General features: G+C 41.4%; 1 protein-coding gene across 2 annotated transcripts in view; it reads left to right on the top strand.

Moving 5' to 3' along the window:
* SACM1L (SAC1 like phosphatidylinositide phosphatase) overlaps positions 1 to 16821 on the top strand; it is a 51691-nt gene that overhangs the window by 4832 nt on the left and 30038 nt on the right. The window contains exons 2-5 of one of the 2 annotated variants that reach the window (XM_066245985.1): positions 8880 to 8992; positions 12234 to 12308; positions 14215 to 14342; positions 15718 to 15867. In XM_066245985.1, coding sequence (XP_066102082.1) covers positions 8880 to 8992; positions 12234 to 12308; positions 14215 to 14342; positions 15718 to 15867 — 466 coding nt within the window. The remainder of the gene's footprint in view (positions 1 to 8879; positions 8993 to 12233; positions 12309 to 14214; positions 14343 to 15717; positions 15868 to 16821) is intronic. The other variant, XM_066245986.1, reaches the window with a different exon arrangement.

Below are 16821 nucleotides of genomic sequence, written 5' to 3'. Positions count from 1 at the left end.
CGTTGGGAATTTGAGGAAGAAGGTGGAATTAAAATGAACTGGCTTTTTAGAAATATCAGCTTGGGTTTTGATATTGCGTTGGGCTCCTGGGTTATCTGGGATGAGCATGGGCCATCGGAGAGGTGTTCAAGGAGTCACGCAATGAGGGAGACACCGCTGGGATCCGAAGGGAGGAAGGATGAGGTGTGGTGGGAGCAGCGTCTAGGTATGGCTGGAGTAGGCTCTTCACTTTCACTATCTGACTTACTTTTTGCAGCAATCTAGTAAAGTGTTATGCCTGTGTGTAGAGATACGGTCAATTTGATCATTAAGACTTTGCATTCTTTAAGATTTTCCAGGAAATATGCTCTTGTGGCAGTTTTATGACAAGATAATCACCATGCTTCTATACAAATAGTGATTTTATTGTCATTTTAAATTGTGGTAAAATACACAAAGCATAAAATTTTATCATCAACCAGTCCTAAGTGTACAGTTCATTGGCATTAAGGACATTCACATTGTTGTGCAATCATTACCACCATCCATCTCCAGAACTCTTTTCATCTTGCAAAACCAAAACTCTGTCCCCATTAAACCCCTCCCTATTTCCCTTCCCCCAGCCCCTGGCAGCTGCCACCCTGCCTTCTCTCTCTGTGAGTTTGATTACCCTACGTGCCTCAAATAAGTGGAATCACACAGGATTTTGCAACTGGCTTATTTCACGTAGCGTGATGTACTCAAAATTCATGTTATAGCATGTGTCAGAATTTCCTTTTTAAGACAATAGTAATATTTTGTTTATTCATTCATCCGTGAATGAACACTTTTGCTTCCATCTTTTTTGGCTGTTGTGGAATAATACTGCTTTGAACACGGGTGTCTAAATATTGTTTGGAGACCTTGCTTTCAATTTTGAGTATATGCTCAGAAGTAGAATTGCTGGGTCTTATGGGGAACCGCCATACTGTGGTATTTTCCCATAGTGGCTGCATCATTTTATATTTCCACCACCAGTGCATGAGGGACCTGACTTCCTCACATCCCCATCAACAGTTGTTACTCTCTTTTATTCTTTTATTTTATTATTTATTTTATTTTATTTTTTCTGAAGCTGGAAACGGGGAGACAGTCAGACAGATTCCTGCATGTGCCCGACCAGGATGCACCCGGCACGCCCACCAGGGGCGATGCTCTGCCCCTCTGGGGCGTCACTCTGCGGCGACCAGAGCCACTCTAGCGCCTGGGGCAGAGGCCAAGGAGCCATCCCCAGCACCCGGGCCATCCCTGCTCCAATGGAGCCTTGGCTGCCGGAGGGGAAGAGAGAGACAGAGAGGGGGGGGGTGGAGAAGCAAATGGGCGCTTCTCCTATGTGCCCTGGCTGGGAATCGAACCCGGGTCCCCCGCACGCCAGGCCGACGCTCTACCGCTGAGCCAACCGGCCAGGGCCTCTTTTATTTTTTGATAATAACCATTGTAATGGGTGTGAAGTCAACAAAAATAGTACTATTTTTGAAGTAGGTTAATTTTACTCATAATTTGACAGGATGTTGAAGAGGTCAGTCTCTTGAAATACATAGATGTTACATGGGGGAAAAAGTATGTTTTCAGACACCAGAAAATCACATTGCCAACACTGAAAGAAAATAAAAGTGACATCTGATGTTTATATTACAGTTAAATATATTGCTTTCCTTAAAATTTAACAAGGGTAATATTTTAAAAGCACTCTTAAAACTATCGAGCTCTGGCCAGTTAGGCAGTTGGTTAGAGCATCATCCCGATATGCCAGGGTTGTTTGTGGGTTTGATCCCAGTGCAGGGCATATACAAGAATCAACCGATGAATGCATAAGTGGAGCAACAAATCAATGTTTCTCTCTTTCTCTCCCCTGCTTCCTCTCTCTCTCTCTCTCTCTCTCTCTAAAATATCAATAAATTTAAAAAGCAATTGAATCCCAGGTGGCTGTAAGACTAAATGCATTTACATAATAGTGAGAATTATATAAATGGTGACATTTATATAATTACATAAAACAGAATTGCTTTTATTGAATTTCATTTTTAGTTCCCTGTAATTCATAAAAGGAAAACAGTCAATCAAATGAAAGTTGTCAATAGGAAGTAATTGTTATTTCAGTACTAGGTTATTTTTATCTGTCCCCCAGAATATGTGTCATCTTAACAGAAATGAGAACTCTGGGTTGATGTTGAATCCCCTGTCTTCAAAGAAACACGGTAGTGTTCCTGTTCAGGTAGAGGTAATAGTTAATATCCATTGGATTCTGATAACCTCACCAAACAGTTTATATAGAAACACAGCTCTTTTTAGTATACATTATTACTTTGAACTTTAGAAATAGTATAGTTAATGAGCAAATCATGTTCTTGGAGAGGTTCTCCCTGTCTTAACTTCTAAAATCTATTTCATAAAATAAGTTATATGAGAATTTTATGGAAATGAGAGACATCACAGCAATTGAGGGCCCTTCTGTTTTGCAGTAGTCTCCTAGGTTTTTGGTTGCCATTGAGTCTTCTGTCTTACTTCCTCTGTATTTATTACATTGAGAACTCAGTATGGCCTGTTGGATGGTTGATTTTGAAAAACTCCTGGCAAGCTTGGCTTCAGTGACACATTGTAGACTTTCTAATCAGACAAAACACCACTCCCTCTTTCTCCTCTTGTTAGGTACATTGTAACATCAAATCCAGTTAAAATTTGACCTGTCAAGATCTTTTCTTAGCTTGGAGAAAGGAAAACAGTTCTTAAAATTGTTTACTCTGTCACTGAGCCAAAGAGAATGTTAAGGGCTCTATATGAAAAGCAACCTAATATAGGAGTTTGTTACAGTCTGTAAGAAAATTGATTGGAACTTATGCTATCTTCTTGTGTGAAAAATACCAAGGGGAATGGATAAGCTTAGAGTCCTTGTCTACAGAGACTTGGTAGCCTGTTTGGTGAAGATTAAAGGTGAAAATAATAAAACCATACACCCAGCAAACATTAAACCACTGGATGTTAGCTCAAGTGTTTCTGACAGTAAGTGCTGGAGAGTTCAAGTTCGTTTCAGTAGCTTTTGAAATGAAATCTGGGAAGCATAAAACTTACAGAATAAAATGTATTACATAAAACAGATATACCTGAGATCACTATTAAGGCCAATTTAAGAATGGTGGGAGCCTGACTGGTGCTGGTGCAGTGGATGCAGTGTGGACCTGGGACACTGAGGTCCCGGGTTTGAAATCTCTAGGTCGCCCTCTGGAGTGCAGATGCACCAGCTTGAGTTCGGGGTGGCTGGCTTGAGTGTGAGGTCATCATCATGATCCCATGGTCGCTGGCTTGAGCAAGGGGTCATTGGCTCAGTATGAGAAGCCACATATGAGAAGCAATCAGTGAACCACTAACGTGACACAACTATGAGTTGATGCTTCTCATCTCTTTCCCTTCCTGTCTCACACACACACAAAAAGTGGTGGGAAATGGAAGAAGAGGAAGACACCAAAGGGCTACGTAGGTAACTATGAACTGGGATGACACCTGCTGTTACGACTAATGGGATTCTGAGTCATGACTCTTCTTTAACATGAACCATTTTCAATAACATCAGAATAGCTTGGTGGCAGCACCAGCAGCCTCTGTCCCTGAGAGGTCCCATCGGGTGGAAGGCCCAGAGCCCATGGACCAGAACTCTCTGCCTTGATCCACAATTATTATTTCTCTTTTTCTTATTTGACCACATTTTTAAACTTAATTTTTAACTTCATACATGTGAATGGTTTAAAAGTAAACTACACGAGCTTCTAGTTAGAGAGAGCACCCTAGCATGCTTCTGCCCTTCCAGTTCCCACGGCCCCAGAGACGTCACTTTCAACTTTGTAGGCGATGTCTTCTGGTACTTTACGCCACATTTCTTTATTTCTTTATTTATTTTGTATTTTTCTGAAGCTGGAAACGGGGAGGCAGTCAGACAGACTCCCACATGTGCCCGACCGGGATCCACCGGCATGCCCACCAGGGGGTGATGCTCTGCCCATCTGGGGTGTCGCTCTGCCGCAATCAGAGCCATTCTTGCACCTGAGGCAGAAGCCAGGGAGCCTTCCTCAGCGCCCGGGCCAACTTTGCTCCAATGGAGCCTCGGCTGCAGGAGGGGAAGAGAGAGACAGAGAGGAAGGAGAGGGGGAGGGTGGAGAAGCAGATGGGCGCTCCTCCTGTGTGCCCTGGCTGGGAATCAAACCCGGGACTCCTGCACACCAGGCCGACGCTCTACCACTGAGCCAACCAGCCAGGGCCGACGCCATATTTCTAAACAACATGCTTATTCTGCTCTTTTCTGATTTTTTCCTCAGTTTTAGTTTTCTGATGACTTCCAACTTGAAAAGATGAGAATTTAACTTTTGTATCATACTCTTTTTCTCTCCTCTCCTCAATGTAGTTATAGTAAGAGAGTCAGTGTTCATTTTGTTGTGGTTATGTAGCTATGATTAAAATGAGGTCAGTAGTATATCAATGACATTTTCTTATAAAACTTTTGTTTTTTCTGGAATTAAATGGCTATTTTCTATTTATTTACTGTTGTTTTTTTCAGTGTCTCTATCACTAATTATTCTTCAGTTTCAACAGTAAAACTTTCCAACAGGTCAGGAAACTGTCAATTCATTTTCTCCTCTGAGGCTTCCTTCCCTGTGGGGTCCGAGCCCCCTGCTTCAATCTGGACGGGCTGTTCTCCAGGCCCGCTGCGCAGCAGTTGTCCTGCGACCTCTCTTCACCTTCGCCGTGAGAATTTCTTTCGCGTCTCTCCTGTGGTGGATTCCAAGTCTTAAGTCGTCATTTACTCCATTTTTGTGAAACAAATTTTTCCTTCTTTCTAAGAAAGAGTGAAAGAGGTATCTTTTGAGACATGGCACATTTGAAAATGTTTTCATTCTGTTGCACTGTTTGATAGTGTGGCTATGTATAGAATTCTTAATTAGAAATTATTATCCTTCAGAATGTTAAAGACCTTACTGTTGAATAGTCAGTAGTGTGGCTGTTGAATATTTCAGTGCTGCTTTCTCGTGTTTTTTCTTTACCCGCGTCTCTTTGATCACAGTGTGCCGGGAGCTTTTATGTTGTGTCGTGGACTCCTCAGAAAGACTGAGCACCAGCCCCCGGGATCTCCCATGTACCTTTATTTTCTTTATAGCATTTAAAACTGTCTCAAATCACTGAACTACTTCCTGTTAGAAGGTGAGCTCTGTGATCTGGGGACTTTGTACCACTGGTACGTAGGTCAGGGCTTGGCATGGCATTAGACACTTGTAACTTGGCCACCTTTACATAGCTACTTATAGCAAAGTCAGGATTAGAACCTCTGTATTGTTTACTGCAAATCTTGAAGCCTTTTCAGAGTAACAGCTGCTAATGCAGTGCTCTTATAACAATTATCCCATGTAAACAGGGAGTATGTGTGCTTGTTGATAGTGATTCTGGATGGTTGCTTGGGCATTTCTGGGGCTAGAACAGATCACTGGTAGTTAACTTAATGCTAAAGCAGCATTGGCGATGGACTGTATCTTATCAATGTTATGATCATTTTTCAAGTAAGATAACAGGATATATTCTTTTGTTATGCATTTGAATGTTAAGAAAAGAACTCTTGGAAATTCCTAGTATATTAGAGGTACAACAGGGCATCCGTGATAGCATGAGCCATTATATGAAAGCATTCTGCGTGAGCCCGGGGCCTGAGCCTGCTTAAGCCCCGGAAGAGGGCAGTGGGACATCTGCTGCACAGGTACCCAGACAGCTTTTAAAGACTCGGGGGTAGGCTAGAGGGACCCTGAAGAGTGAGGCTTAGCAAAATACCATCTGATTTAGAGACAGCATTTTTTCAAAAGCTTGTATGAAGAAGTCTTGTTTTTCAGGTCTGCTTTTTAATAAACTTTCCTTCTATTTCTTACTTGGTTTTTATTTATCACCTACCTCCTAGTCCCCAGTGCTTGTGCAGTGCTAGCACATGGTAGCTTTTCAGTAAATTTATTGAGTTACTCTTTGAGGACAATTTACACTTCATAAAATATTCTGCAGATATAGACTGATGTGTTGGATTTTTTTTTTTAAATGATCTTTTTTGTGAGTGTGTGACAGAGAGACAAAGAGAAGGACAAATAGGGACAGACAGACAGTAAGGGAGAGAGATGAGAAGCATTATTTCTTCGTTGCAGCATCTTAGTTGTTTGGTGATTGTTTTTTTATGTGTGCCTTGACTGGGGGGCTACAGCAGAGCAAGTGACCCCTTACTCAAGCCAGCGACCTTGGGCTCAAGCCAGCAACCTTTGGGCTCAAGCCAGCGACCGTGGGGTCATGTCTACGACCTCATGCTCAAGCCAGAGACCCAGCATTCAAGCTGGTGAGCCCATGCTCAAGCTGGTGACTTGCGATTTCGAACCTGGGTTTTCTGCATCCCAGTCCGATGCTCTATCCACCGTGCCACCGCCTGGTCAGGCAAAAAATGATTTATTTTATTTTGTTTCAGGACCTATCACTTTGTTGTTTTGTTTTTTTTATAGCTTTATTGAAGTGTAGTTGATGTACAATAAACTGCACATATTTAAAGTATACAGTTTAATACATTTTGATGTTTCTTCACCCATGAAACCATCGCCAGTATCAAAATAATGCAAACGTCCATCACTGAAGAAGTTTCCTTGTGCCTATAATCCCTCTCTGCTTTCCTCTCTGCACAAGTTAACTTCCATGTCATCCAGCCATCCCATTTCTAGGTAGACACCCAAGAGAAGTGCATGCCTATCTCTGCCTTCAGGCTTCTACAGGAATGTTCACAGAACGGTTATGCATAATACCCAAACTAGAAAGCACCGACTCTCCACCAACAAGGGAGTGGACAAATTGGGATGTCTGTACAGTAGGATACTATTCTTTAGTATACAGGAATGAACTGGGATATTTAGTGTGAACTGAAGACTGAGATTTAAAGCAGATTTGTTGTCTTTGTTGCAGTTTGCTTGATTTGTATTAAAATTAATTTTCATTCCCTTAGCATATCCCCCTCCTCAAATGGAGGAAACTAGCCTAATATTAAGAAGCTAGTTATAGATGAACCATAAAAGGATGTGAGTTGTAGTTGGATAATTATGGGCTGATTATTTCCCTGAGAATTCAGTCAGAAATGGTCAGTATAGTTTGTCCTGCTACAGGACTTGTTTCTATATCAAGTAGCTTACACAATTGGTGACTGAGAAATGATTTCAGTTATGTTTGTATGGGTTTGTGTAAGATTTTAATGGACAAGGGGAGTGGAATCGAGAGAGCAGAAATAAAAAGGAAAGGAAAACCCCCTCAGATTGGCTGTTGCGGGGACACATTTTTTTCAAGAGTGGTTTAGAACGCTGAAGAGGAGTCCCTGAGGTGGGGCTGGAGGGGACTGGTGTCCCGGTCAGCCCAGGAGGTCCTGAGGGCTGTCCTCCGGTGCCCACCTTAACAGCAGCCTCCGTCTGCCTTCTTTTAGTGCCTGCAGGTCCGCATTTCACTTGATTGCTCCTGTTGATTGCTAGTGTTTCCTGAGACAGTCCCTAATGATGCTTCCGTTGCTTGCGGTGTTATCCAGGCTGTCTCCTGAGGAACCAGCTGTTATTTTAGTTGGACTCTGAAAGTTACAAAGTTGCATAGGTTTTAAGTTGTCTGTCCCAACCCAAATTTTACCCCCTTCATTTTTTTTTTTTTTACAGAATGGGATGGGGTTTTTGTTCTCATTCTCCTTTTTTTTTTTTTTTTTTTTTTACATTGACAGAGAGTCAGAGAGAGGGATAGACAGGGACAGACAGACAGGAACGGAGAGATGAGAAGCATCAATCATTAGTTTCTCATTGCACATTGCAACATCTTAGTTGTTCATTGATTGCTTTCTCATATGTGCCTTGACCGTGGGCCTTCAGCAGACCGAGTGACCCCTTGCTTAAGCCAGCAATCTTGGGTCTAAGTTGGTAAGCTTTGCTCAACCCAAATGAGCCCGCGCTCAAGCTGGCGACCTCGGGGTCTCGAACCTGGATCCTCAGCATCCCAATCCGACGCTCTATCCTCTGCGCCACTGCCTGGTCAGGCTCTCATTCTCCTTTTTAATGTGGCATTCTAACAACAAAAACATCCAAATGTTAAAGTAGTTTATTGGACGATTTCCTGGAAATGTTTTATTAAAACTATGTTTCTTAGTATTTTTAGCTAGTACTTAGCTTTTGCCTACAATGTGTCAGATGTTGTTCTAAATGCTTATCAAATATGAGCTCATTTTCTCCTCACAACAATACAACTTGAAGAGCCCAGTGTTATCCTTATTTTATGGATAATGACACTGAAGAGCAGAGAGGACGAGTACTGTATTTCCCATGTATAAGATGTACCCCTTTTTGAAAAACTTGGGGTCTAAAAACTGGGTGTGTCTTATACAGTGGTAGATTTCTTTACTTCCATTTCCTGCTTGAGGAGTTGTATGAATTTTATGATAAATAAAACTTGAGTTCAATAACTTTATATAATACTTTTTTTTTTTCTTTAAATTTCGGTCCTCCAAATTAAGGTACATCTTATACATGGGGGAATACGATGACTTGCCCAAGGTCATACAGCACAGATAGTCTGGTCCTGTAGATGAGTATAGTAAATTAGAACTTGTCATGGTTTTCTTGTGTAAGTCACACTGGTGGTTGTACAGCAAGTTAACACTGTCAGCATTGACCTGCGTGAAAAGCAGCACTGGATGCATAGGGGCTGCGGAGCAATTTCATCTGTGCAGAAGCCAGGAAGTGATGCCACATTGAAACTTGGCAGAAAGTGTTCAGTGCGTACTTTTTCTGGAGGCTTTATCTCATTTGGTTTAGCTATTTATAGATTTAAATTTCTCTTAGGCACATCACACCTGAAAAATTCTACGTGGAGGCTTGCGATGACGGAGCAGATGATGTGCTTATCATCGACCGTGTGTCCACAGAGGTCACCCTCGCAGGTATTTTACTGCCAGGTTAGAGCGTCTGTTACGCTGGAAACGTGTGTGAGCCTATCAACCAATATCACCCCAATAAATTTAATTTTTGAAACAGTGTCTGAAAAAAGATTTTAGATCTAAGTTGCAACAATTAAATTAATCAGTGGCATGTCAGTGTGTGGATCTCTGAAGTGTCTTACAACATTTTAATTCTCGCTACCTCATTTGATTTTTATGAATTAATTTTATGCTTTCTCTTTATGAAAGGGAGAAATGATCTTGAAATTTATACTGTCTTCATGGACTTAAAAGCATAGTTATATCTTTATTTATTCCCTTATCTGTGTCTTAACAGGATTGGTTTTGTTGATGTCTAAGTTCCCTCTAGCTATAAGATTTAAGGTATTTTGAGTGTGAAAGGTTGTTCTAGCATTAAGTGTGTGGAATTTTTATAGCTGCTTTTGTTTTTAAAAATATTCATGACTGTGAGGGTAATTTAATGAATGAAAAATAATATAAACATCACTGACTAAAATTTATGCTTTAGGCAAATGATGTTTCTAAGCTTTATCTGTCTTATCCATATAGTTTGCTTTTGCTTCTTTGGGATTTAAAAAACAATTTTTCTTTCAATTTGGTAGAACACTGATTTCTGACTAGAGTAATGTAAAATAATTTTGGTGACAAAGTACCATGCGATATCACGTTTAGAATTTCATATTTCATTTGTTTAAAAATTACCTCTTGACAGTTTAGTATTTTTTTAAGTACACTATTTGAGTAACCATGGAGTAGGCATTTAGTAAACAGTAAATATCCTTTGAAAGGATAAAGTGAAATATGAAAATATTTTGCATAGGATAGTAAAGTATAGGGAAGGTATGACTAGACATTTTCATTTCCTTGGTTATGTGGTTATTCTAGTATGGACCATATATATAGTTTTATTTTGACCAAATGGAATTAGAGCTCTATTTTAGTTTGATAATTTGACATTTGCTTGGTGGCTGCTCTCTCAAGATAACTGGTTAATTTTAACCAATGTTGGTGCCCTTTTCTGAAAGTTTAATTATTCTTCCTTTATACTGTATTGATACAACCTGGTGTCTTATAACAGCTATTTAGTTGGGATGTGTTTTCAGTTATTTTTTGCTTTTCAGTGACATTTAGTTTATGGGTAGAGATTGCAGACCCATTTAAGTGGACAAAGCTAAGGGTCATGAATAGTTTGTATGTAATGAAGATACCACACACTCATCAGTAGATAGGTAAAGAGATTCTCTGACCTGAAGCCAGTGGTGCTAAGGGGCTGACTCGCTCACAGTCTTTGCAAGTTGAAAATGTAGACCATCTCCGGATGCCCTGGCGTGCGGGGGACCCGGGTTCGATTTCTGGCCAGGGCACATAGGAGAAGCGCCCATTTGCTTCTCCACCCCCACCCCTCCTTCCTCTCTGTCTCTCTCTTCCCCTCCCGCAGCCAAGGCTCCATTGGAGCAGAGATGGCCCGGGCGCTGGGGATAGCTCCTTGGCCTCTGCCCCAGGCGCTAGAGTGGCTCTGGTCGCGGCAGAGCGACGCCCCGGAGGGGCAGAGCATCGCCCCCTGGTGGGCAGAGCGTTGCCCCTGGTGGGCGTGCTGGGTGGATCCCGGTCAGGCCCATGCGGGAGTCTGTCTGACCGTCTCTCCCCGTTTCCAGCTTCAGAAAAATAAAAAAAAATAAAAAAAAGAAAAGGAAAAAAGAAAATGTAGACCATCTCCATGGAAAGAGGGAGTTTTTTTCTTCCGTGGAAAACTAGCCTGTTTTATTTTTTTTATCAGGCTTTTTTCTTTTTTTTTTATACAGAGACAGTCAGAGAGAGGGATAGACAGGGACAGACAGGAACAGAGAGATGAGAAGCATCAATCATCAGTTTCTCGTTGCGACACCTTAGTTGTTCATTGATTGCTTTCTCATATGTGCCTTGACCATGGGCCTTCAGCAGACCGAGTAACCCCTTGCTTGAGTCAGTGACCTTGGGTCCAAGCTGGTGAGCTTTTGCTCAAACCAGATGAGCCTGCGCTCAAGATGGTGACCTTAGGGTCTTGAACCTGGGTCCTCCACATCCCAGTCCAACGCTCTATCCACTGCACCACCGCCTGGTCAGGGTAGCCTGTTTTCTTAGGCATTATCATAGTGCTATTGCTGTCCCACCATAGTTCCTATATCTCACAGCTCTATCTGTCTAAGTGTATCAGATAATCTCAGTATCCTTTCTCCTGAGCTTTCCATTGTGCCAGTACTCCCACTTTTCATGTTAGAGAGTTGCGGCATCGCACTGCTAAGTCAGTTGAATTACTGAGTGAAACAGAAGTGAAGTTTAGGCCTCATTCAGAATTACTTTCTTCGGAGTGTAGCACTGCCTTTAGGAAAAAGAACTTGGGTTTAGAGCAGTGTTTCAGAATGGATTCCAAGATGATAATTAAACTGTGACTGAAAGAAAAACTTGATAGCCACATAAGTTTGGGAAACTGAATTACACAGTGGAACAGCTCTATTTTACTGCAGGCCTTCTCAGAGCTTTTATTCTTCTGCTGTGCATTCTCTTTCTGGGAGGGGGAGTGGGTGTAGCAAAATAAGCTTATTCAATAGGCCATTATTCCCAAAACTAGGGTTCTGAAAATATGTTTTGTAAAACACTGGCTGAAAGTTTAACAATTATGAAATGAACCCTGTAATCTAAGATTAATAAGGGCATTGTTTATACAGTCACAGTGGAGGGTGCTCCTCCCGCACACCTGTCTGAGTTACTGTTAGACAGGTGGAGGAGGCTCTCCCTCCTGGCCCTGGGCCTCGCCCGCACCGCACAGCCTAGGCATTGGCCAGGCAGGTCTGTTTTGCATCCCATTGCTGTAGTTGCATGTTGAGATTAGAATCGGGTCTCAACCCTCCTTCGATTTACATTCTAATTCTCTTAAAGGGATAAAAACTTACTTTCTGGCAAGAGGTTGAATAAATTTAGTTGAAAATTGACATTAGAAATAATCCACAATTTACCTGATAAGAATGCTGAAGCATATTACTTTTGACACTATCCTGGACAGGCAGAGACCTTTAGGTATAACATGGACATCTTTATTTTAAATTCTGCTGAGGTAGAGGTCTAATGCTAATGAGGGAATATTGCTTTCTAAGAACAATTTGTGCATGTTAATTTAGTTGGAGTAACTATTGAAATCAAGCTAAATTTCCCATTCTCTTGATGAGTGTGTTATGTGGTTTTTTTTCTTTTTCTTTTAAAGTCAAGAAAGATATTCCTCCTTCAGCTGTCACAAAACCAATATTTGGTGTGCTGGGCACAATCCATCTGGTGGCAGGTAAGGAATAAATAAGCTAAAATGGGCAAAACGCTCATTAAATGGACACTAGAGTATAAGATGGAGGCATACTTCCTGCCATGCTTTAGGCAATAATCTGTAGATTAGGTATTTGTCAGTAATTTCTAAAAATGATATACCCCAATGGTTAAATTTATCAACCTGAGTATCTGTTAAAAAGTATTTTGTCTTTGGTTTTATTTCAGCTAGAGTTGAAATTTCTAGTCAAATAAACATTTTTCATAAATTCTAATGGTATTTAAATAAAAAATGTAATGCATTGCTGGACCAGTGTATTTGCCCTTCAACCCCATACTGAGTTACCTCTACCGTAGTGCATGGTTCCGAGTGAAAAACAACTCTGTTGTATCAGGTACTGTGCTAGACACGGAGTTATAAAAGCCCCTCTTGTCCTCACTTTGCAGCCTAGTGAGAGGCAGTTAAGTAGTAACTGATAGCAGGACGTGCAGGTGAGAGGAGAGAGGTACGGGAAACCCTCCAGGGAGAGCACCTGTGGGTGGAGCTGTGAACAGAGCTTAAGAATTGACGAGTGGAAAAGGCTCAGCCTGTGTCACCTGTGAGAGGAGGTGGCTAGGGTCAGGGCCGGTGCTTTGTGCTGTGCGTGTGCTGTGCCGGCTCTTTAGGGCCTGACTGCTCACCTCTGTATAGATGCTGCTGGCCTGCGATGGGGTCACATCCCAATAAACCCATCCTAGGGTGAAAATGTCCTGAGTCACCCTACTTACTGAACGTCACAGCTGAGCCTAGCCTTCCTTACACGTGCTCGGAGAGCTCACGTTAGCCCACAGCTGCGCAGAATCCCCGGCACGTGAACACACTGAACTGTGGGTAGTTCACCCTCGTGATCGCGACCTGACTGGGAGCTGCGGCCCACGACCCCGCCCAGCATCACAGGAGGGTACCTAGAGCTTCCACTACCGGAAGAGATCCAAATCCAAACTCCGAAGTACGGTTCCTACTGAGCGCCTGCGCTTTGGCACCATCGTGTAGGAGAAAAGTCCTAAGTCAGACCGACATAAGTTGGGGACCGTCTGGAACGTTGCATTTACCAGTTACTCATACCACTGCCCCAGCATATTTCTCCACTGTGACAGAATGACGTGAAGAATGTAGGAGTGGTGTAGATGAGAATCCTGCAGTGGTCAGATCTCATAACCCGCGGTGCTTTAAGTTACACACTGGGAAATGCAGAAGCCTGTCTGCCTTGAGGATGACAGGAGGGAGGGAGGGAGAGAGAGAGAAAGAGAGAGAGAGAGAGGGAGAGGTGTGTCTCTGTCCCCACTTTTGATCTGCTAAGATGGATTGGGAACGTATGGCTCGCGAGCCAGATGTGGCTCTTTTGATGGCTGCATCTAGCTCGCAGACAAATCTTTAATAAAAAAAGAATAATAATGTTAAAAATATAAAACATTCTCATGTATTACAATCCATTCATTTCCTACCGCTCATGTTCATGGTTGCGGGTGGCTGGAGCCAACCACAGCTGTCCTCCGGGACAACACCAAATTTTTATTGGATAATGCGTAATGTACACGGGTCGTTGTATGGCTCTCACGGAATTACATTTTAAAATATGTGGCGTTCATGGCTCTCTCAGCCAAAAAGGTTCCCTACCCCTGTGCTAAGATCACTGCTTTAGCTACCAAAAACTTTTGCTTTTATCTTTTTGAGAAAAAAATTTGAATTCTCAGAAATCTTTCTAAATAATATGCTAGTCTTTCTATTTATAAATTATAAGATTGCTTTAAAAAAAGTGTGGGCCTTTTATTATATCTTAGCACAATACAGTCACATTCACTAGCCTTTAGAGTTTAAGCAACAAAGACTGCTATTTTTGGCATTAGAGTTGCCTTATTTATCTGACCCTGGCTTTGCTTTTTTGCAGGAAATTATCTAATCGTCATTACCAAAAGGATAAAAATAGGTGAATTTTTCAATCATGTAATCTGGAAAGCAACAGATTTTGAAATCCATTCTTATAAGAAGACAATATTGCACTTAACTGATATTCAGGTGAGAAATGGAACCCAGATTAGTGCCGTGGGGTGGAGAGAGGGAGGCGGGATACAAGAGTGTTGGGTGGATTTTTAAGCCTAATTAATTAAGCAATCTATAGAGCAAGGTCACTTTACATACCTTTATACCTAGCCTTAAAACCCCCTAAAAAAATTCTTCATATCTTTATTTTTTTTGGTTTGTTTGTTTTTAACTAACACAATTATTAAAGTATGAAACTTCATATGGAAAGAAAAGGACAAACAAAAACTATAGTTCTCAGTTGCCTGGCTTTAACTTCATACCCTTTTTGTAAAGAAATAAAATGTTAGATACCTTTGAGGTTCCACTCATCCTGATTCATTCCGTTTCCCCAGAGAAGGGTTTCTTCGCTTTTCTCACATGTGAGAATATGTGTGTGTGTGTATATTCAAACAGTTCTTTTGCACGATTCCTGTGTGCATGGATTTCAGTTGCCATGGTTAGTTAATATCAATCCCCCAACAATACAGGTTGTATTTCATTGTCCTGGTATTTACCAAAGATCACTTCACTGAAGGTGAAGGTGTGAGCAGACCCCGAGTGACGACGTTCGGGGTACAGTCCGGACTGAACATGAATGGGGTGGAAGGGACAGTTGGTTGACTGTGGGTGGCATTGCTGTTCAGGGGCGCTGGGTGCGCAGTCAGGCCGTAGTGACAGTGCACTAACTAACGTTCGTGCTGAATGGCTATGCTTCATAATTGCCAATCAGCAACAATTGTTTTTTAAAACCAAGGTAAACACATGTCAGTCCTGGTATTCATTGGGGAAGTCAGCTAAAATCATTACCAGAAAATAAAGATATGTATATATTACCTTTATAGGACATTTCTGTTTAGTTCTTTTTTTTTTTTTTTAAAGAATTTTGTTTAAATACCATTCACCCCAACCAGTAAAGTCTCTTAAGAATGAGACTTTTATTATTCTGTTGTTATTTACTCTTCGTGTTACTGGGCTTCTCGTGAATTTGTGTTTCTCATTTGCCAAATGAGGGCCGTTACTAACCTGGCAGGGTTGCTTTGAAGGTGAAAGATTTCTGTGAAGTGTCTGGCACACAGCTGGTCATAACCTAAGCTGGAGATGTTTCGTTAAAATAACGCCTCTGCCCATTAGAGTAAAAGTTGTCAGGATACCAAAGGGATAACTAGTGTAGTCACACCGAACGCTGCTGAGCATCGTGGGGAGTCAGGAGCTGTTGTAGGTCCTGCAGAAATGGCGAGCGCCCCTCCCCAGCCCAGCCTGGTGCCAGGGATACTTAATAGGACCAGGCTTACAGGTGTTTGTTTTCAGGCTGACAGATTCCTTTTCAAGTATGAGGTAGACTGATATTTTTAATCCTGTTTGTTTCCAGTTACAAGATAATAAAGCCTTCCTAGCAATGATAAACCATGTCTTGAATGTGGATGGCTTTTACTTTTCAACCACGTATGATTTGACCCATACTTTGCAGCGGCTGTCCAACACTAGTCCAGAATTTCAAGAAATGAGTCTCTTGGAAAGGGTAAGCTTAACCGTCAGTTATGTTTACTTATTTGAATTTGTGTTTAAGGGGCATATCTCTGTTTCATCCATACAAATATATATTGGTTTTTCTCAATCCTGCCTGTATCAGGATTATGTATGGAGCTTTGAAAATGTACCATGTTTCAAATATACTCCAATGCCAAATTTAGACGCCCAGTCTGTGACACACACAGGATCAAGGACCCTGATGTCTAATTAGGCAGAGGTCCCGTCTAATCCACATGTTGACGATGTCCTAGCTCTAGGTGTTGTCTAGTTAAACAGTTAATGAGCATTAGTAACATAATTATGCTTATAAAATTAATCTTCTAACAGGTAATGTTCTTTCTGCAGAGGTGTTATTTATAGTTTTTGCAGCCAGAAAATTAACAATTTACTGACTTAAGAACTTGAAAAATATCCTTTTAAGGTGGGTTGTTTTGTTGTTATTTTGCTTCTTTTTAAAGATGAGCATATCTTTAAAACTAGGCCTCAAATGATCTCACCTTAAATTTTTTGCCGTTCAGGAACCTGGATGTTTGCTGCCTTGCTTTTTTATTAACAGTCCATACTTGTGTTTAGGGGAGCAGACAATATAAAAGGTTGCTGTCAGTTCCGTATTTAATTAGACTATATGAAATTGCGAGTGACGGATCAGTATTGACCAATAAAAATGATTTCATACAGTTCAACCTAAATTAGTTCATTGGCTTTATGAAGATTTTGTTCTCTAGTAAAATTTATGTAGGTTTAGCTGTAAGTCAAGATGTGAACTAAGCAATCAAGAAATTTTGGCTTTTAACTACAAAGAGACTTACTCTTTCTAGCAGTTGCTACAGTCTCCATTGGTCAGATGTCTCTCAGGTGCCTGCTATATTCAGGCACTGTATTATCCTCTAGGGACACAGAATAAGAAGACGTGGCTCCGCCTTGTGGGAGCCTACAGTGTCCT

The sequence above is a fragment of the Saccopteryx bilineata genome, chromosome 10, assembly GCF_036850765.1.
Source record: "Saccopteryx bilineata isolate mSacBil1 chromosome 10, mSacBil1_pri_phased_curated, whole genome shotgun sequence".
Classification (NCBI taxonomy): domain Eukaryota; kingdom Metazoa; phylum Chordata; class Mammalia; order Chiroptera; family Emballonuridae; genus Saccopteryx; species Saccopteryx bilineata.
The sequence above is the reverse complement of the archived record's forward strand: the minus strand, read 5'-3'. Positions and strand labels throughout refer to the sequence as shown.